At 54.8% G+C, this 21,241-nt stretch overlaps 1 protein-coding gene across 2 annotated transcripts in view; it reads right to left on the bottom strand.

Annotated features, from left to right (window-relative positions):
- The window catches only part of PEAR1 (platelet endothelial aggregation receptor 1), a 35,569-nt gene extending 15,345 nt beyond the window's left edge, over window positions 1-20,224 (bottom strand). For both annotated transcript variants that reach the window (XM_082202099.1, XM_082202100.1), the window contains exons 1-7: window positions 19,878-20,224; window positions 5,803-5,898; window positions 4,967-5,071; window positions 4,366-4,466; window positions 3,728-3,820; window positions 529-775; window positions 177-300 (exon numbers count right to left, since the gene is read on the bottom strand). In XM_082202099.1, coding sequence (XP_082058225.1) covers window positions 177-300; window positions 529-775; window positions 3,728-3,820; window positions 4,366-4,466; window positions 4,967-5,071; window positions 5,803-5,897 — 765 coding nt within the window. In that variant the 5' untranslated portion in view covers window position 5,898; window positions 19,878-20,224. The remainder of the gene's footprint in view (window positions 1-176; window positions 301-528; window positions 776-3,727; window positions 3,821-4,365; window positions 4,467-4,966; window positions 5,072-5,802; window positions 5,899-19,877) is intronic.
- Window positions 20,225-21,241: the final 1,017 nt, after the last annotated feature.

The raw sequence follows: 21,241 nt of genomic DNA, 5'->3' as shown, positions 1-21,241 counted from the left end.
GCTCAGGGTGGGGCTCAGAGCCCTGTGTTCTCCTCCCCTGTGGTGGCACCTGAGCAGGTGAGCTCTCAGGTCAGTGGCTGGACGGACAGTGCAGGCCCACTTCCCCCATCCCCATCCTAGGGCCTGGAACCACAAGTGCTCCAGCCCTCCTCTCTCTCACACACACATAAACGTACCATCCATCCTGGAGGGCAGATGCACTTGCTGGTCTCAGGGGGGTGGCAGATGCCCCCTTGCTGGCAAGGGCACAGGGTCAGGCACTGGAAGCCACTGGTGTCGTTTTGGCAGGGCTGCTCGCAGCTGCAAGAGATGAGGAAGGGTGAGGCTGAGCTTGCAAGGACCCTTCCCCTCAGCCTCACCTTTACAGCGGCTCTCAGAAGCACTAGAAACTCATTCTAGGTTTTGCCCTGAGGAGAGATTGGAACCCAGCTCCAGACCATAACGGCCCTCAGCCCAGTTCACCAGAGGTCTACAGCCCCCCCCCCCACTTTTCTGTCTGCCAACCTGCATCCCCGAGGTGCTACTCACAGTGGGCCGCTGAATCCCGGGGCGCAGAGGCAGGCCCCCGTCTCCGTGTCGCACTGGGCACCATTCTCGCAGTGGCAGTCCATCTGGCAGTCCTGGCCATAGGTACCTGGGGGGCAGAGCTCCTCGCAGGAGGGGCCCTTGTAGCCTGGCGGGCAAAGGCAGGCCCCTGACAGGGGGTGGCAGCTGCCTCCGTTCAGGCACCCGCAGGGCTGCTGGCAGTCTGGCCCCCAGGACAGGCGGTTGCACCCTGGAGGGGGAGGAGGGGAGAGGAGGAAGAGGAGGAGGAAGAAGAAGGGAGAGCGGCTGAGGAAAGGCAAGGGGGGTTCGGGGCAGACTGCACCAACCAAAGGATGGCCAAGAACTCTGGGCGGCCACACAAAATGGGGGTAACCCCACCAGCCGGGTGAGTGTTGGGAGGGTCTTCCCACACAAGGCTCTAATAATAGTTAAAATAAAAATTACATGCCGCCCATCTGACTGCGTTGCACCAGTCACTCTGGACGCCTTGCAACAAAATACTAAAAACATACAATAAAGTCTCAGTTACAGGTAGGTAGCCGTGTTAGTCTGCTGTAGTTGAAACAAAATAAAAAGATCCCTTCCAGTAGCACCTTAGAGACCAACCTTGTTCTTGGTGTGAGCTTTCGTGTGCAGGCACACTTCTTCTGATACACTGAAAGAGAAGTCACCAGACCCTTATATGTAGTGGGAGGGTGGGGAGGGGGATTACTCAGAAGGGGGGTGGGAATGGGGGATTGGCTGATAGGCGTGGTAAACCTGTTGACGACTGTTAATGACTGCAATTGGTCTTATAGGAAAAAGCAAGGGGTGAGATGGCTAAAAATAGCTTTATCATGTATAATGAGAGAAGAATCCAATGTCTCTATTCAGACCAGGTCTCTCCATGGTTTTAAGTTTGGTAATGATACGGAAGGGGGGGGCATGTCTTCTTCACCTTCTTCTTCGCTACAATATATCCATTTATTTCCAATTGTCAATGTCAAAAGGGACTAAAATCTATAAAATTCATAGAAAATCAACGTGCCAATTTGCTCAATTTCTCTAGGACTCCATGACACCTCCCCTGTCCTCCATAATCCCTCAAGCAAGGTGTCAAGACCCTAATCCTGTCAAATCACTCTGCCAAGCCTTTCCTCCGGGCAATGCAAGGTGGCAGACTATGCATACATGGACCATTGTCTTCTCATCAGGTACTCAGGATGTGCTTATCTGCGCATATCTCCAGCTCTGCATATTCCCCCCTCCCTCCTCCATATGTTAATCCGGTGTAACCCAACCTCTCCTTAATGTATTCATGATGTAACTGGGATGTATTTTGCACTGTATTCTGGGACATGGAGGGAAGTTTCAAAAGTTCATGTCGCCCCTTTCTCGCAGTTCAAACTCGTCTTGATCCTGTTGCGCAATAAACTTGGATCTTCTGCAGTTTGCTCCTGTCTCCGGCTGAGCTCATTTTCTTCCGCAGGGATCCGCGGACTTAGTCCAACGAGCTGGGTGGCAGAGTAGCCCCGCACCCAGATTTTACCGTAACAGTAAGAAGTTGCAATTCAGCAACTTCTCTTTCCAGTTTATTTCTGAAATTCTTTGGTACTACCCACCTGTAACTAGTTACAGGTAGTAGCTGTGTTGGTCTGCCGTAGTCAAAACAAAATAAAAAAATTCCAGTAGCACCTTAGAGACCAACTACGGTAAGATGTTCTTGGTATGAGCTTTCGTGTGCATGCACACTTCTTCAGATACACACTCTCTCTATATATAAGGAGCTTGGCAGCCCCCCCCCTCAAACACTGACAAACTGGAACGTGTCCAGAGGAGGGCAACCAAAATGGTCAAAGGCCTGGAAACGATGCCTTATGAGGAACGGCTAAGGGAGCTGGGCATGTTTAGCCTGGAGAAGAGGAGGTTAAGGGGTGATATGATAGCCATGTTCAAATATAGAAAAGGATGTCACCTAGAGGAGGGAGAAAGGTTGTTTTCTGCTGCTCCAGAGAAGCGGACACAGAGCAATGGATCCAAACTACAAGAAAGAAGATTCCACCTAAACATTAGGAAGAACTTCCTGACAGTAAGAGCTGTTTGACAGTGGAATTTGCTGCCAAGGAGTGTGGTGGAGTCTCCTCCTTTGGAGGTCTTTAAGCAGAGGCTTGACAACCATATGTCAGGAGTGCTCTGATGGTGTTTCCTCCTTGGCAGGGGGTTGGACTCGATGGCCCTTGTGGTCTCTTCCAACTCTAGGATTCTATGATTCTATGAAACACCCAGAGGACAGCAGGGTGAGGGTTTCTGGGGTTGGGGGGGGAAGCAGTGTGTCACACCCCAGGGCAGCTGCCTGACAGACCCCTCATCTTGTTCACAACTGCCCTTGGTGGCTGCCGGCTCCCATCACCAAGGAGGGGAAGTTGAGGCTCCCAACACCCCCCCCCCGCCCCGTGCCATAAAAAGCCCCTTCTCTTTTCCCCAGGAATCCCAAAGGAGTTTCGCCCCAGAGGAGCAACAGCAGTGGCAGCCTCCCTGAGGCCGGTCCCTGTCTGCCTGGCTCTGCAGGATCCTCCCCCCACATGCACACTTTGCAGGCAGCCCCCGCTCTCCGCCCGCCCCTGTTCCCTCTGAAGTGCTTGTTTCCCAGCCAGTGACCTGCTTTCAACTCCAGGCCCCGAGGGACGCCTGGGAACTGGCTGCCTCCCCGACCTTTGGAGGAAGAGGCCCCTCTGTTGCCTCAGGCTGGTGCAGCGAAAACAGGCCCCACTTGGCCACTCCTGCCAGGCTCACAGTGAGCCCCACAACCTCCACCCAAGAGGCATCCCTGCCTCCCATCCCTTTATGCACATGGGAAGGGGAGGGGCTCCTGAGGCAGTTCTCTGTGTGTCCACCTGCATGTGCACAAGGGTAAAGGTGGTGCGCCTGGTTCCTCCATCGCAGGCCAAGCCTTGCTGTGACCACCTGAGCTTCTGAGAGGGGCAGCGGGGGGGACGAGACGCAGCAGCAACTCACAACCCCCATAAATCAAGGACCAAGAATGCTGGCCTGGGGATGCCCTCAGAGAGGATGCTTTGCCCCTTCAGAGGGGCGACAGGCCAGGGGGAGAGAAACAGGCCCAGTTCCCCCAGGTGCAGCTCCAGCTACTCCCAAGTAGGCAGCCCTCACTGTGCAGCAAAGGAAAGACCTCGTGGAGACTCACCGCTGGAGCAGTCGGGGCCCTTCCAGCCATCGGCACACTGGCATTGGTTCGGAGCCACACACCTCCCGTGGACGCACTCCTGGGTGCAGCTAGCTGCAGGGGGGGGGAGGTGGCACAGGGTCAGGGACACATCCTGCCTGCTCTGAGGTCTGCAGGCAGCTGCTGGAAAAGCAGCTCCACTGGGAGGCTGGGAGGGAGCTGGTCAAGCAGGGCAGGGGGAGACCAGACATTGTGGAGGAACCGAGGGGGCTTCAGCCGTGGGAAAGGGCCCCACCTGGATGGCCAGACAGGAGGTCAGGAGCAAGGGAGGCCCACAAACGAAGACCCCACCCCTTTGTGGCTTGCCAAAGCAAGCAGAGCCCCCTCCCCTCCTCTCCCTACCACCCCTTGCAGGGGACCAGCCTCAAAGACTCCGTGGCCAACCCCCCCACCTGCCGCTTGGCCCCCTCCCCTCTTTGGCTGCTGCCAGGCCAGGTGGAGGGTTGGCACAAAGGCAGAGTTTGATTTGGGGACCCCCCCCCACACACCCCGCGGCAACTTCTGCTGCTGCTGCTCTCCTTCCTTCCTTCCTATGCCAAAGGGTTGGCTGCTGGGCCGGGTGGGGGTGGGGATGGGGATGGACGGACAGACAGACTCACGGACGCAGCGCTCCTCGCTCTCGTAGTAGCCATTGCAGCAGTGATGGCGCCTCCTGTAGTCGATCTTCACGCCTTGCCGATAGGCTGCCTTGTAGAGAACCCTGCGCGAGGCCAAAGGGTCAGGGTCCAAGGAAGTTGCTGACTGCATCTGCAGCAATGGAGGAGGAGGAGCAGCCCCCTTCTCCTTCCCTTACTCCTGATGCCCCCCCCCCGGGGGTGGGGAGATCTTGCCAAAGGGCGACTGGGAGAGGCAAGAGCCCTGCTGCGGAAGCCCTCAAGGCAACGATCTCCCTGCTGCCACTTGCAGCTGGGCTTGGCCAGAGCAGCCCTCTGGAACTCGCTGCTGCAAGGAGCAGGAGGAAGCATCAAGCTGAAGCCCTGGAACCTCAGATTGGAGCATCAGCAACAGCAGGCCTGGCCTGGCCACCTCTCCATGCATGAAGCCGGCACAAGACAGCCCCCTCCCCACCTGCGGCACCCCAGGCGGACAGGCCCCTGGCTCACCCGGGAGACCCTTGAGGCCCGGACCAGCATCTGCCGTTGCCCACCCCACTTCCCCTGCTGGAGAAATGCAAAATGCAAGGAGGAGCCGGGCTCTTACTTGTGGCGAGTGCAGGTCTTGGCGAAGGGCCACGCTCCGCCGCAAGGCTCCTCGAAGGCCTGGGAGTACGGCTGCACGTAGGACTCCTTGGAGGGGGTTGTGAAGCTGCGAGAGGGGAGGCAGGAGAAAGGGAATCCTCGGGGGGTCAGTGGAAGCAGATCCACAGATCACAGGCAAAAACAAGCTGGATCCCACTCCCCAACCACATTGAAACAAACACCCGCAAAACACTTGCTCTGTTTAGATTTCTACTCCTGAGAAAAAAAGGGAGGCACCCTCTTACCTCTGATTTATTTCAGATCTTTATTCGAATGGCATTTAAATGCAGTGAGAGCCCCACAAGAAGAGGGGGGCAGCCTTGGGGTGGCTGGGTTGAAATAGAAGCCCCAAGACCTTTGTCCCATGGGCAGGGATTATTCAACTGAGACTCGTGCATTGCCGGGGGGGGGGGGGACTAGAGGACCATTTGGGTCCCTTCCGTGGGGTTTGCAGCCAAATCAGAAATGCACGTTTTGCCAGACAAGCGCAGGGCTAGTGCACAGGGAGTTCCCAAACTTCCTAGAGGGCCTTCTGTATGTGGCCCACTTCCCCAGCCAACTCTGGGAGCGTGTGTGTGTGTGTGTGTGTGTGTGTGTACACACATCTCGTATATTTGTATCATATATCGTAAACTGCCCTGTGAGCCTTGGGTGAAGGACGGTATAGAAATTTTAATAACAACAGCAGCACTTGGGCTGTGATTCTAAGTCGCGCAATCCCTCTGCCATGTGAGCCTCATTCCCACCCACTTCCTGATTCATTCCACACATACCCTCCAAGTCTCCCTAGTTCCTCACCTTTCCCAGTAGCTGCACACGTTGGGGTCGCTGGGACTGAGCAAGAGGCCCCAATCCAATTGCATCCACAGCAAGACAATGGAGTACTGAAGCATCCTGGGGAGGAGGAGGGAGGAGGGCAGGTCAGTCCCGATGAGACAAGAGGGGCCTCCAGAGACCCAAAGCCTTTCCAAGGGAAGCCGCCTGACAATTCAGCTCCCAGCCCTGGCCTTGGAAGTGAGGGGCAGCGCAGGAGAGGCAGACCGTCTTCCAAAGGGGGAAAGTCATCTGTCACAATTATCTTGTATCTGGCACGAGAGATTGATCGAGGCTAAATACAGCCTTGCAAGTGTGCTGAATGCTCTGTTGCCAAGGCGACACAAGACTGAGGACGGGCCAAACAAAGAAACATTTTGGGTAGTGAAGATACCGGTATTCCTGCCCCAGCATCCTCTGCTGAAGGAGAACCAAGCGCTGCCTCCCTGCGGCCATCAGGCCTCTTGTGCTGATGCCAGACAGGCTGGCAGGTGGAGGATTCCACTCCTTTTGCACCTGCAGGGAGTGACTCTGGGCTCCAGGAAGATTTCTGCACACCTCCAAGTCCAGCCCAGCCAGCAGCTGCACATAGAATCCAGTTGCTTAATTAAAACAAATCAGTGCAGGTTCAGACGCAGAGGCTGGATGGCCATTTGGGTGAGAATCCTTCATTGCAGGGGAGACTAGATGACCCTCAGGAGAGAGGTGAAGAGATTGGTGATATTGGGTCTCTGCAAAAGTTCCCACCTGACTCTGCCAAGCAACGTACATTATTCTCTGGATTGCTGCCCTCATCTGTTCTGTTCCAAAAGAAGAACTTCCCAGATTTCCCTTGATGCCCCCTGAAGTCCCCACCCCTCAATGCCAATGCCAGCTGTCCAGCTCGGAGATAAACACAGGAAGCCCCCAGTGAAAACAGGAAGCGAGCAGAGAGAAGGTTTTCCTCTCTCACCTCCAGCTGGGGCCACCTCTAGATGCCCAAGGGGAAAGATGAGCCCTGGAGCCAAGCAATCCCACCTAGAGATGGGAAGGCCTGGGGAAAAAAACAGAAAAATGGGGGGTGGGAACCAGGTTTTTTTTCAGAAGCCGTTTTTCCCCCAGAAAAAAATGAAAAAAAATCGTTTGGTATAGTTTGAATATTCCACACACTTCCCCCAACCCCACAATTTTTTCCTGAAAAAAAAAAAGACTTTGGGAAAAAACAGGGGGGGGAAAACTGCCCCCCTCCCAATTTTTCCATTCCCCCCCAGGCTTCCAGCACCCCCACTTTGGAGCTCCCTCCCTGCCAACTGACACCAGGCAGGTGCTCTCACTGTACTCTTTCCAGTAACTGATCAAAACATGTTTGTTAGGGCAGCCCATCTGAAGACATAGAAGCTGCATGCGATTTACTTCCTTTTAACCACTGCTGACTTTAATCATCTCTTGAATACTCTTAAATACCTGCTTTTAACTGTGTTTTATCTAGAGATGTAAAATTTCCAGAAATTTTGAAGCCATGAGAGAAAAAAAGTTTTTTTCCTTGTTTCCTCCCAGAAAAAAATGGAAATTTTGGAAAAAGTGAAAAAAAGGTCAGTGTGGAGTAGTTTTACAAATTGCGCGAAAGGCGGTGTATATAAAAAAAGCAAGAAGCCATCAAAATAAATAAGAAGTCCATGAGAAAAATGACAAAGAGGAAGAGGAAGAAGAAATGGAAAATGATAGCTATAGTTCAGAAAATGAGATAGAATAAACCTTAACTTTAACTTTATTTGCTGTTGGTAAAGGTAAAGGTACCCCTGACCGTTAGGTCCAGTTGCGGACGACTCTGGGGTTGCACGCTCATCTCACTCTATAGGCCGAGGGAGCCAGCGTTTGTCCGCAGATAGCTTCCGGGTCATGTAGCCAGCATGACTAAGCCACTTCTGGCGAACCAGAGCAGCGCACAGAAACGCCATTTACCTTCCCACCAGAGCGGTACCTATTTATCTACTTGCACTTGATGTGCTTTCGAACTGCTAGGTGGACAGGAGCTGGGACCGAACAACAGAAGTGCACCCGGTTGTGGGGACTTGAACTGCTGACCTTCCGATCGGCAAGCCCTAGGCTCTGTGGTTTAGACCACAGCGCCACCCTTTTGCTGTTGGTGCAAAGGGGCAAATCTGATCATTATTTATGTTGATGGTTTCTTGCTTTTTTTGTTGTTGCTTCTGAGGGAAAGGAGGGTGGTTACCTGTTTTATTGCAAGCATAATACTTTTTATCTACTACTGTTTTTCACACAACTTGTAAAACTTTTCCACACCAAACCTTTTTTCAATTTTTCCCAGAAAAAAAAAAACCAGGGGGGGGAACGTCCCTCCCCCATGGCTTCAAAATTTATGGAAATTTAATCTCTCTAGTCCCGCCTCCCCCGCTCTCCGAGGATGGGGTTGCTGGCAGGGCATTTATTCTACAGCAGAATGGCCCCTCCAAACCCCATTTCTTCAGGGACACCTTTCAGGCCAGCTGCAGCCACCCACACGCAGGAAAAGCACAGCAGGCTTGGAGGGGAACCTCATGGCTCCTTCGCATCTCACCTCCGGCCAACATTTCTCCCCACCCAGATCCCGCTCGCCGAGCCCATCCCAGGACGCAGGAAGCCCCTTCCTGGCCCTGTGCGGGGCGGACGCTGCCTCTGTTACGGGGCCACTCGCTCCCTATGGCAAATCAGCATCTCTGAGCCGATTGCTCGTTTCCTGCAAAAGGCTGTTTTCCAAACCGGAATGCAAGCTGGCGCCAGGAGCCCAGGAGTCTCTGCGTGGTCTGCCTCAACCGTGCAAACACATTGAGTGCTGCTGCTTCACAGTGGCTTGTCTTTGGGTCAGCCAAGCCTTCGGCGGCAGCACTGCAAATACCTGCCCGCGCCTCCTTCCCGACCGGCCCATAGCGGGACAGGTTCTGCCATCGGGGGAAGGCGTGTTTCTTGGGTCTACTTCACACGCCCTTTTGCCACCCTGATGGCTGCAGCGCCTTTCGTTTACGGGAACAAGGAGAGCCAGCTGGCAGCAGCAGTGGCGTAGCGTGGGGGTGCAGGGGGGCCCGGCCGCACCGGCCGCAACATCTGGGGGGGGGGGGCGCGCGCTCGCACTCGCAGCTCTCTGCCCCTAGGGCAGAGGGGGCGCAAATTACTTGCCTTGCCCCGGGTGCTGACAACCCACGCTACGCCACTGGGCAGCAGCATCCATCGCTGCCAATGAGCTGGTCGTTAGGGGCCACTGTCACCCCCAGCCCCCCCCCATGGCTCAGATGCGGTAGTTGAGGTCAGGCAGGCCCATTCTCCCTGTTGATCTTCTGGCACCTATGGGAGACTTCCCCCTCCGCCTTGCAGCGGAAATTTAAACTGAATTCTGACTTCATAGTTTTAACGGGGGGGGGGGGTTGCACTGAATTACTTGCACGCTGCTTAGAGACGATTTCAGTTACGCTATCAGAACAAATTACATTTAAAAAAAATGAAAGGAAAGATTCATCCACTATTAACACTACGGACATATTGCGCGCGCGCGCGTGTGCGTGTGTGTGTGTGAGAGAGAGAGAGAGACTCTGCTTTATCTCACTGTTAAACATTGTTAAACATTGTCTACCTTGGTCTGTTAAACAGAAAAAAGTGTCCTCTGTTGCAGTTAGGAGAGTCATCAGCAGGTCTCAGCTGTGAACGGGTTACTTGCACCTGCTCGCCTGCCTCCCGAAGTGGCTGCCCTAAGTGCCCCCCTTCCCTTTGGCAGCAACTCTCCTGGGTTATTTGCTGAGCAAGCTGTTGCCTGTGGGTCCCCCTCCCTCATCCCTCTTGCCCGTCCTCCTGATGCTGGAAGTGGGGTGGGGTGGCATGGAGGAGACTCTGAGGAACACCCAAAGGTGCTCTGCACAGTTAGCCCCACCCACTCCGGGATCTGAGCTGGGGAGGCGTTTTTTGGAGAATGTCCAGAAACTGTGAAACTAGAGAGGAAAAAGAAAGCCCCCGGGATTGAACCCAGGACCATTCACAAGCATTACAGAGCCGCCACCCAAATGACAGCAGGGACCAGGGTGCTAACTCGAATAAAATGGGGGGGGCAGTAAGCCCCGCCGTGCATAAGTGATCACATGACGCGATGCACACACACTATTTGAATTGCAATGCCTATCTACTGGGGGGGAGGGGCTGCCCCCCCTTAAATATTTTATTGGGGGAGATGAATCCCCTTTGGCTCCTAGGAGCTGGCTCCTATGGCAGGGAGCCGATGCTCAAGATATTGCCCGAGAATTCTTGGTGGAAACAGACCGCTGGCCTAGGTCCGAAGGGGGGAGGTGAGGCTGCTGAAGGGGGGACTGCATGGCCCAGTGCCCCCAAGTGGCACAAGGGGGGACCCTTGCTGCAGTGGCGGAGCATAAGCCAGCACTGCCCAGGGCGGGCGCACTCCCAAAGGGGGCGGAACACACAGCTCCCCCCTTCCCCCGGTGGCTGGGGGTAGGCTTGGGAGTCGCAGGTGGGTGGCGCACCAAATGTCACCCCCTCAGTGAGAACACCTGGGGCGGACCACCCCCTTGCCCCCTTCCTCCGCCCCTGCCTCGCTGGGCAACCTATACTCCACCAGAGAATGGAGGGGGGCACACACTCCTTGAAACCACATCCAGGAGGGCCTGGAACCCATCAGACCAGAAGGCTCCTCCTGCTTTTGTGTAGAAGATACAAATCCAGCCTCCGCTCGCCACCCTCCTGCGCTGGGACCACCCGTGGAGGAGGAGGAGGAGAGGAGACGACCTTGGCGGGAGGCTGCATTCCCAGCCCCCAGCCCTTGCAAAGCTCCAAAAGTCACTTATAGAGAGTGGGAGGCATGTGGGGGCGGATTCCCGGCGGGGGGTGGGAGTTTCTAGGCGCTCCTGGCCGGCTGTGGCTGGACCCGCCCCGAAGCTTGGCTGGAACAGGCGTTCCAGGGCTTGTCCGGGCCCTGGAGGGGCTCAGCCTGCCTGTGTGCAGCCCCGCATTGCCTTCAGGAACAGAATGAGATTGCTGCGGCTACAGGAGCCCCAAAGGCACATAGAGAGGAGTTGGAGAGGGGCGGCCCCACCCACTCCCCAGCCCCAGAGAGCCAGGAAGATTTGCCTGTTCCAGCCCTTGATTGTGAGCAGCGACTTCACTCTGCCTCCCTCGACATGGGCATCGCATTCTGCCAAGGAAGACCCTGGGAGATGGAAGCAGAGCGACTCAAGAAGTCAGAGCTTCATGAGAACGTCAGAGCTTCAGGAGGAGCCATGCCCTGCTGCTGGAACAGGCCAGAGGGGCCCCATCACAGTATGTACAGCCCCCTGTTCTCCAAGGGGCCAGCCAAATACTCCACAGGGGAAGCCCACGAGAACGGGGCCTAAGCAAGAGCAGCAATGCTCCCCACTTGGGATTCCCAGAAACTGGTATTCAGACGAGCACCACCTCTGAAACTGGAGACAGCATCTAGCAGCAAGAAGACCTTAAGAAGAGTGGCTGCAGCCAGACCCACCAGCCTGTCCTCACAGTGGCCAACCAGATGCCAGTCCCAGGAGCCATAAGAGATGGGACTGAGGGATCCCCAAAGCAGGCCAATAGCGGCTCAGACTCTGCAGAGGCTGGTCTAGGTTCTGAAATAAATCCAGTGGCTGCAAGTCTTTTTCGGAAGCTCTGCAGCCGAGCTCTGCCTCGCCCTTTCAAGGCCCACATCTGGACTCCATCAGCCCCCTGTTGTGGCTTTTTAGTGTAATTAAATACCCCTCCCCATTAATGCTTGTGGTGCACATTTTACGTTCCTTCTGCAACTGACTGGAAACAGGAAATGACCCCTGGAGCTTCCCCATCCCAGTACCAGCTGGAGGTTGCTGCGTGGGAAAGAGGGGCTGCCTAGCTCTGCCGCTCTCCCAGCCACGCCAAGGACACCAGTGCTGCAGCCCTCCTTGTGGCTGGGAATCGCCAGGAAGAAGGTGGCCAGAAATGGGGATATCCCATCCCCGCCTGCTCTTGAGTTGCCCTGAAGGACAAAAATGTCAGGGTGCGCTGAAGCCAGGCCAGGACTTGCGCACAGCTGCCGAAAGGTCACCTGTGGGGCCTGAATGGGGAGGCAGGAGGGTCTTGTGGAGGGTCAACCGCTCTCACCCTGCAGCTCTTCCTCACTCAGTTATGGCCTTTCATTTTGGCCTTAGACAAAAAGGCTCCTTTTGTACAGGGCTACAAGCAAAGGCCTGGACTGAGCGGGGACCACTGCTTGCCCAAGACCCCACTCCAGAGAGGGGAATGTTGTTTGGCATTAAGAGGGAGGTGCTGCTCCCCTGAGGGGGGGGGGGATTCCGGAATGCGATTCCCCAAGTAGCGCCAGAAGCCTGCAAAGGGGGCTTTTGCTTCCTTGGTGGTGAGCCCGGCTCTGCCAAGCACAGTTGCCTGCTCAGCTCCAAAGGGAGCAGCGCGCCTGGGAAGAGGAAGAATGTTGAGGGGGAGAGTGGGAAGGGGAGGCTTGGAGGGCACTGAGGTGGCGCTTGGCTGGCCTGGAAGAAACAGCCTGCAGGGTGTCAGGGGAGCCTCTCAGCCAGCCCTGGTGGTGGTGGTGAGATGGGATGGAGGGGAAAGAGAGGCTGGCTTGAATTATGGCTAAATTGTCACTGCGTGGGAAGCAGGGAACCTGCCAGGAGCCCCCCCCCCCCTCACACAGTCAGAGCCCAGCGATGCCAGAACTTCCCGGTTTCTCTGGCCAGGGTGGATCTCCAGCAAGAACATTCCTTGAAGGCCCACGGGGACATCCTTAATGCTTGTGGATCAGCTGGCCTGCTGCCCCAGTTGAGAGACCCAGCAAATCTAATGCAGCTGCTTAACTCCTACGCTATAGCCCAGCCCAGCTCCAAAGCATCCTGGAAGGTGTGTTTCTAAACATGCACCCATGCAGGCTAGATTTAGAGAGGACCACAGAACTGTAGAGTTGGAAGGGACCCCCAGGGTCCAACCCCCTGCAATGCAGCAATTGCATCCCAGAGTTGAACATTCTCCCTAAGATGGGACAGAGGCAGATCCCAAGAGGCCTGTGGGGAAGCCTTGTTCCCTCAGGTAAGCCCAGCAGCCAGAGGCCCCCAGGAGTCCACAGGCCCCCTGCCAACTGCAGGCAGCCAGCAGACTGGCCTGGGCAGCTCAGAGGCAGTGAACTCCTGCCAGCACCCGCCCTTCCATGCCACTGTGTGCCGGCGGTGGGAAGAAGCACAGGCGCTGGTGCCAGGCTCCTCAGAGTGTGTGTGCCAGCCGTGGCGCTGCATATTCCTGGAAAGGACCTCTCTGCCTTCCTAAACTGATGCTGCAGAGGACGACCCTCCCTCCCTTCACCCCCACTTGCCGCCTTTGTGTCGCTCATCTTAATGCTGAAGAGATGAGCTCCAAACCACAGGAATGGCACTGCCAGCCTGAGGGAGGGCACCAGGCAGCCAGATGAAATTTAACAGGCAGAAAATCTGACCCAAAAGACTGCAACACAGCCCTGTTTGCCTGAAGTCAGCAAAAGCAGAAGGTTCCAAATCCCCAATACTGTATAAGTTTTCAGCTATGAGAACAGACACCCACCTTTCATCCTAAGCAAGATGGTTCTTCCCCCTGCCACTCCTCATATTACTTGGAGCCAGTGCTTTTTCTGGGGGGACACATACCCCTAAACAGTGTGTGTGTGTAAGTTTGGCTTCATTGAGGGGCAGTATTTCAATATGAGTAGGAAAATGAGAGTACCCCTAAACATTTTTTTAGACAAAAAGCACTGCTTGGAGCCAATCCTCTTTTTTAAAAATGTGCCCAGGACTCATAAGCGAGAATGACAGAATGTCATCTCATTTAGTTTAAGGACAGCTGTTTACAGACCTTCTAAGTGTCCCTATTTTCCAGGGAAAGTCCTGGATTTACAGAAGCTGTCCTCGTTTCTGATTTGATCCCAAAAGGTCCTGCTTTTCCTTAGGGCGTCCCTATTTTAATCAAAAAATGTTGGAGGGCATGATAGGATGTCCCTCTTTTCATCTGAGAAATATTGGAGTGTGTGGAGTTAAGGAACTATAGATAAGTAACTATGCAACCTTTAGAAGACATCTGAAGGCTGGGTATAGGGTATAGGGAAGATTTTTTTAAAAAATGTTTAATCTTTTGTTATGTTCTTATATATGTTGGAAGGCACCCGCAGTGGCTGGGGCAACCTAGTCAGATGGGCAGGGTATAAATAGTAAAATAGCAACAACAACAATTACTACTACTACTATTGAATAAAGGTAAAGGGACCCCTGACTGTTAGGACGTCCCTATTTTCACTGGAGAAATGTTGGAGGGTATGTGTTTAGTGTAATCACAGAGAAGAGGGCTACTGGTGGCCACAGGTTCAAAACAACAGGAAGTAAATTTGGATATCAAAGAACTCTAAGAGCAGCTGAGCAATGAAGTCAGTTGGGCAGAAAAAGCTGGACTCTCCCCGCCTGCAAAAACTTGGATGGGTCCCTGGGACAGGGCTGCAGCAGAACTTGGCTTGCTGAAGAGTCACAGTCAAGCATACAGTGTCAGAGCAGAAGAAACGTGTGGAGAGGAGAACGGCCTCACTCTGAAGGCCTGTCCCAAGCGGCTGGGCAGGGCACGCTCTTCCTGCCCTCCCCACCTACTCCTTGCCCAGGCTCAAGCCAAGCCAGCCAAGCGCTTCCGGCTGGAAGTGCCCAAAAAACAGGGAAGGGCAGAATGGCCGTCCTTGTGACCCTGGCAGCCAGTGAGAGAGAACTGCGGGAGCTGAAGCAAAGGACCGGCAAGAGGCAAGTCCTCATGGCAGAAGGACGCCTTCCCATCAGATGTCAAGGAAATAAACAACTATCTGACTTTTGGAAGATACCTGAAGGCAATCCTGTATCTGGAATTTTTTTATATCTAATGTTTTACCATTTTTAATGTGCTGTATACAACCCAGAGTGTCTGGGGAAACCCAGCCAGATGGTGGGGTATAAATAATAAAATTATTATTGTCAGGGGCTCAGGAACAGAGGCACAGGGGAGAGAGGAAATGGAGAGCGAAGGGGAAGAATCTGAGGGCAGCGTAGGGGAGTATGGCAGTGACCCGAGAGATTCCATGAGCTTCTCCAGCGAATCAGAAGATTCCCAGAAGGAGGTGCCGATGGTCAGGGCAAGGGGGGTCTCAGGGGGGGCACACCAGAAACAAGGGGCCAGCGGGGACTCCCCAAGCAGCAGCTGGAGATCAGGACCAGCTTCCCCACCAGAGCGTAGTGGGGGGGAAGAGTCCCATGTGTCAGGGCCAGCGTCTCCTCCAGCAGGGAGAGAAGATGAGTCGGGACTGACCACGCCTCTGTTGGAGAGTGGGGGAACGGAGGGGAGGTCAGGTCCAGCTAGCCTCCCCGAAGGGGGAAGCAGTGACAGGAGCAGTGTAACGGTCAGGAGGAAGGTTGCCGGCTGGGCGCGCGCGCCAAGTTCAAATGTACAGGCGCGCGGGACAGCAGAAAGCGCGGATTGGGAACCAGGTCCTAAAGCCCGCCGGAGGCAGGGGGAAGACTCAGGGGACTCAACGTCAGAAGAGTCTAGGAAGGGCGAGACCCCAGCTGACAGGCGGACCCAGAGGAGGAAAGAGCGGAGGAAGAGGTGGAGCAAGGCTAGAGTCTTAAACTGGTGTCTAGGGGGAGGAGATTCAGACGGAGCTTCGGTGGTCTAGAGTTTCAGACGTAGAGCTGCACGCTGCGGCTGTGAAAGCGAAAATGAACTTCAATAAAGACTTTTGTATATAACAACGAACTGGCGTTGGTCCTTTGTGAGCTGGGACCTCGGGCAGCTCTGACAATTATTATTATTATTATTATTATTATTATTATTATTATTATTAATGGGGAAAGGAGAGAGAAAAGTGATGATGGTATGTGGCTCTTGCCCACAATGAGTCTCCAGGGCCTCAGGCAAAGAAGGCTGCCCAGAGCCCCTCTAGCTGCCACTGCTGGAGGCTGAGAATGTGCTCCCCAAGTTCTGGGCCCCCTTATCTCTTCCCCATCACTCACGGGGGAAGCTCATCAAGAGTCCCACCTACCACTGACTGCTCTGACTCTCGCTTTGCCAGACTTGCGTCAAGGCCACACTTCTTTCTCACTATGACTTCATCACAGGAAGCACAGAGTTTGGGACAGAGCTCCACTGCCAGAGGGTGGCCAGGAAATGCCTGCAAGGGAACACATTTCCAGGAACGGTCTCACACAGATCTCACACAGGCTGGCTCTCTAGGAAAGGAGGCTTGGGCAGCCGGGCAGTTGGGGGGGCATAGCTGTCAACTTTCAGATTTGAAAATAAGGGATCCGCAGCCTCACCTGTCCCGGGGACAGTCTACGGGATATCTAACAATCCGGGATAGCAGCGGGAAACGGCGCTGAAATAAGGGAATTTCCCATCAAAAAAAGAGAAGGTTGGCAGCTATTGGGGGGGGGGCGCTTCAATATCATACAATGCAAACCTGCATAATCAGCTGCTCTCTCCCTCCTGTCCATTACCATCCCATGGAAGATAAACCCCTGTTCAAAATAAGTCATGCAATATTGAGGCACAAGGATGCATCTGACTCCACTGGAAGCTTTCCACCTGGGGGTCCCCATTCCCTTCTTTACCTGTGGGGAGTATATCTGTATCTACAGGTCTCTGATTCAGCATTCAAAGAAGGATGTTTCATGGCCCGAAAGCTGAGGGGAGGGGGAGACAGCTGCCTTTGAGGACCCTGTCTTTGGGAGGCACTGCTGAAAGCGAAAGACCCATTTCCAAGCGGCGATGCAAAGGCAGGACTGACCCTTGAGCCACTTCACCCTTGGGGCCTGGTGCCACTTCATAAGCCCTTCTGGCCAGCCAGCCACAAAACAAGCCCAACTCCATTGCATGGCTGGGGATGCCTGCACAGCTCTCTCCCGAGCCCCATGGTGGCCTGTGCCTTTGGGAGGTACCAAGAGGGAAAGGAATGGGAAGGATCAGGCCCCCTTGAAGTTACCGCCTCCAACCAAAAGGCTTCTGGCAGTAGCTCAGGCTCTAGTGAGCTTCCACAGGGAGACCCTTTCAGGATCAGGGCCCAGGGTTGCCTTGTCATTGTGGGAAGAGAAAGAGAGAAAGAGAGAAGAGGAGGAAGAAGAAGAGTTTGGATTTGATATCCCGCCTTTCACTCCCCTTCAGGAGTCTCAAAGCGGCTAACATTCTCCTTTTCCTTCCTCCCCCACAACAAACACTCTGTGAGGTGAGTGGGGCTGAGAGACTTCAGAGAAGTGTGACTGGCCCAAGGTCACCCAGCAGCTGCATGTGGAGGAGCGGAGACGTGAACCCGGTTCCCCAGATTACGAGACTACTGCTCTTAACCACTACACCACACTGGCTCTCACAGGAGAATAGCAGGCAAAGACTTCTTGCCTGTCCCCTGAAGTGCCTTCCATTTTTATGAGGAAGGCTGGAAGGGGAATCTGCGAGTTTGCTCTAAAGGCTGCGGTGGAGGGGACACAGCTGTCAGCCTCAGTTTTGGCCCCATCACTGAGACCCCCCCATGCACCCCTCCTTTGGCCTTCAGCAGCAGGACAAGGCTCAGAGGGACCTCACGGCATCAGGCATCTCTTCTTTATTAGCCAAAAGCCCCAAGAGAAGGGAATGAGCAAAAGTCCTGGGATCTGGGAACTGGCAAAGTACAAAGCACCACTCGCCACGCCCCACACATGCAGCTCATCCAAAGCTCTTCGCAGGGCATCTTCTGGGGGCCAAGAGGCAGGAAGGGCAGATTTCGGCTAGACATGTGGAGACAATGCCTGAGGGCAAGAGCCAGTCCAGCTGTGGGGCCTCTGCCACCCCAGGAGGTCAAGGCCTCCCTTCGCTGGAGGTGTTTGGAGCAGGGCCTGGACACAGGCATCAGTCTGGGCTGCTGGGTTACTACATTTCTGCCCTGACTCCTCTGACTTTGGTGATTCCAAGTGTCTTACACAGGATTCACCTGCTGCTCCTCCTGCACACCCTCCCTCCCTCCCTTCCTCATCTCCCACCCCTTCCATCACCCGCCCAGAGATAGGAAGCTGCTGTTTACTTGGAAAACACACATGACCCTCATCTCCATTTTCCTGTTTATAGGAAATGAGCAAGTGGATGGTGAGCAACTGAGTGTCAACAGCAGAGGAGAGATCACACGAAAGGCAGCAGCACGGCTCAACAAGAGGACAACTGGCTGGCCGGAGATGCCTCTGGCCAGGATGCCCAAGACCAGGGCGGGGGCAGAATCATAGGATCTTAGCATTGGAAGGGGCCTCAAGGGTCATCTAGTCCAACCCCCAGCAATGCAGGAATCTCAGCTGGAGCATCCAGGACAGATGGCCATCTACCCTTCGCTTAAAAACCTCCAAGGAAGGAGAGTCCTCCACCTCTCAGGGGAGTCTGTTCTACAGCTGTCAAACAGCTCTTAGTGTCAGAAAGTTCTTCCTGATGTTAAGTCGGAATCTCCTTTCTTGCAACTTGAAGCCATTGGTTCAAGTCCTCCCCTCCAGAGCAAGAGAAAACAAGTATGCTCCCTCCTCCATGTGACAGCCCTTCCTGAAGATGGCTGTCCTAGCTTCTCTCAGTCTCCTCTTTTCCAGGCTAAGCATACCCAGCTCCTTCAACCGTTCCTCCTCAGGCTTAGTTTCCAGACCCTTGATCCTCTTGGTCGCCCTCCTCTGCACACCTTCCAGCTTGTCGACATCCTTCTTAAACTGTGGTGCCCAGAACTGGACACAGTATTCCAAGTGTGCTCTGACCAAGGCAGAATAAAGCAGGACTATGACTTCCCTTGATCTGGACACTATACTTTTGTTGACGCAGCCTAGAATAGCGTTAGCTTTTTTTGAATTCTGGTAATTTTGAATTCTGTTTCTGTCTTCTGCGGCATTAGCTACCACCTTCCTGCCCCATCCTGTCAGGGCATTTTGTGCCCACAGTGATGCACTTCCTTTGCTGGCCTGGCAGATAGGAGGAGGAAGAGGAGATAGACTCTTGGAAGGCTCCACAATCCCCAGAGGGCTCCCACATGCCCAAGCGCCTGGCAACAGAAGGAGCAGGGACAAGACACAGGACAGAAGCTACAGGGAGGACAATCCCCCCATCGCTGGAGCTGAGACTTTCCTCTCCTAGTCGTCTTGCTCTCTCCATGCTCATTCCTGGGCCACCTCCAGTTGCTCCTCTGGGGGGTCTCCTCAGTGTGCTCAAGTGGGTGGTTTCAAAAGCAAGCCCCTCCACCTGCGGCTGCCCCTGGAGAGAGTTTCCTGGTCGAGCTCACCTAGTGGGCTGAAGCCACCAGCTCCTGCAAGAGGAACCAGCCAGTCCCTGCCTCGATTTAGGAAGAAGACAGCACATACTTGGGAAATGCTAGACAGCCACAGGCAAGCAAGACCCCGAAGCAAAGCCCCCGCCCTTGTCTTGCCCACCCAACACTTGGCCCGTCCTTGTTGGGGCTGCTACCCACGCAGTCGTTTAAAACATGAGATACGGGGGAGGCAATACTGCAAGGGCTTCTGGAGCGCGTTTAGACAGCCACCCCTAAAAAAGGATGGATGCAACACACAAAGCAAATTCCGCCAGTTCCCCCCATCCAGAGGAGCACAACCCCCTCTCACCCATCTTGGATTGATAAGCCTAAGCAACTATGAAAGCAGGAACCATTAGCAGAAACTCTTAGATTAGTATCCTGGAGAGAGTGCCTGTCAGTTGTGTCTGGTGGCCATTCCACTCTCTCTCTCCCACCCAGGACTGCCGGAGCCTAGAGGGCTCCTGTTGCCCCTCTGCATGTTACCACCAGGCACAGCTTTCTCCACCACAGAAGACCCTGGGCCTGTTGCCTCTTCCTGAGAGGGGAAACTGTCACCATTGTTGGCCTCCTAGGGTAGTCAAGACCAGCCTCTGGTGCTCACAAGGCCACTCTGGCCAAGCTGCAAGGCCTTCCCAACCAACCCAAAGCTCCTTCTTCCAGTGCCCTGGCCTGGCAGCATGTGGCCTTGGCTGGCCCAGGAGAGAAGCTGTCAGGACCCCTGGTTACCTGCTAAGCGCCCGGCCCACCGGGGACTTACCTGGTTCTTGCCAAGGGTCTGCCAGAGAATCCGCCTCCTCCTCCTCCTCCTTGCTACCTCTTCTACAAGAACCTATCGATGCACGGAGGGCAAAGGAAACCAGAGAGACTCTGAGCTGCCACTCTGTTCCTAGCCAGAATAGGACAGGCGAGACCCCCAGCTGCCTCTTTCTCCCCAGCCTGATCTGTTTGGCTCTGGGGCTTCAGTGGGAGTGAGAGAAGATGAAGTGTGAGATGGGAGGGAGGGAGGGAGGAAAGGCAGGAAGGGGCTGGGATCTGCTGTCGGCTCTCAGGAAGTTTTGACAAGGAAACTCAGCAGAGCACTTGGAGAGGAATAATAAAAACACGCTTGTCAGGGGTTCAGAAGCAGAGACGCAGAGAAGGGTGGAAACAGAGAGCGAGGGGGAGGAAGCCGAAGGGAGAATGAGTGATGATGACGACCCGAGATCTCCAAGCCTAAGCAGTGAGTCAGAGGACTCCCAAAAGGGAGCCCCAGTGAGCAGAGCAAGGGGGGGATCCGGGGGGACACCCCAGGAGGAAGGGAACAGAGGAGATTCAGAGAGCAGCAGCTGGAAGTCGGGACCCACGCTAATAACTGAGGGCGGCAGCAGCTGGAAGTCGGGACCCACGCTCAACACTGAGAGCAGCAGGGAGGAAGGTAGCCAGGCATCGGGTTCCGGAGGCTGTCAGCAGGAGGGAGGGCACGAGTCAGGGGTGGTCACGCCCTCCTCAGAGAGCGAGGCAACGGTTAAGAGGAAAGTAGAGAGTTGGGCGCGCGCGCCAAGTTCAAATGCAGCGGAAGCTGGAGCAGTAAGCAGCCCGGAGAGTGAGCCAGGTCCTAAAGCCCGCCGCAAGGAGGCAGAAGGATCAGGGGGGTCAGCGTCAGAGGAGAGTAGAAGGGAGGAGGCCCAGGGGGGCAGAAGGACCCAGAGACGTAGGGAGAGGCGAAGGAGGTGGAGCAAGGCTAGGGTATTAAGCTGGTGTGCAAGAGGCGGGGACTCAGACGGGTCTTCGCCGACCTAGAGCAGAAGGTGTAGAGCTGCACGCTGCAGTTCGGAAATGAAACCTGTAACTCAATAAAGACTCTTTTAAAGTGGACGCTGTGTGGCGTGGTCCTATGTGAGCTGGGACCTGGTAGCAGCTCTGACAGTAAGACCCGTCTCTTCAAAGCTTCAGAAACCTGAAACCTCGCAGCGGGAGCAGAAGCCGCTAGGGGAGGAAGAGGGGTGTCTGTAAGCGAGCTCACAAAGGTTAGCAAGATGACGGAAGAACAGAGGATCTCCGCGCTGCAAGAGGCAGTGACCCAGTTGTCCTCAGAGGTATTGGCTTCCAGGAAACGGGAGGAGGAGACTACAGCCGCCTACA

The sequence above is a fragment of the Podarcis vaucheri genome (genome assembly GCF_965113315.1).
Source record: "Podarcis vaucheri genome assembly, chromosome: 16".
NCBI classification, from domain to species: Eukaryota; Metazoa; Chordata; class Lepidosauria; order Squamata; family Lacertidae; genus Podarcis; species Podarcis vaucheri.
The sequence above is the reverse complement of the archived record's forward strand: the minus strand, read 5'-3'. Positions and strand labels throughout refer to the sequence as shown.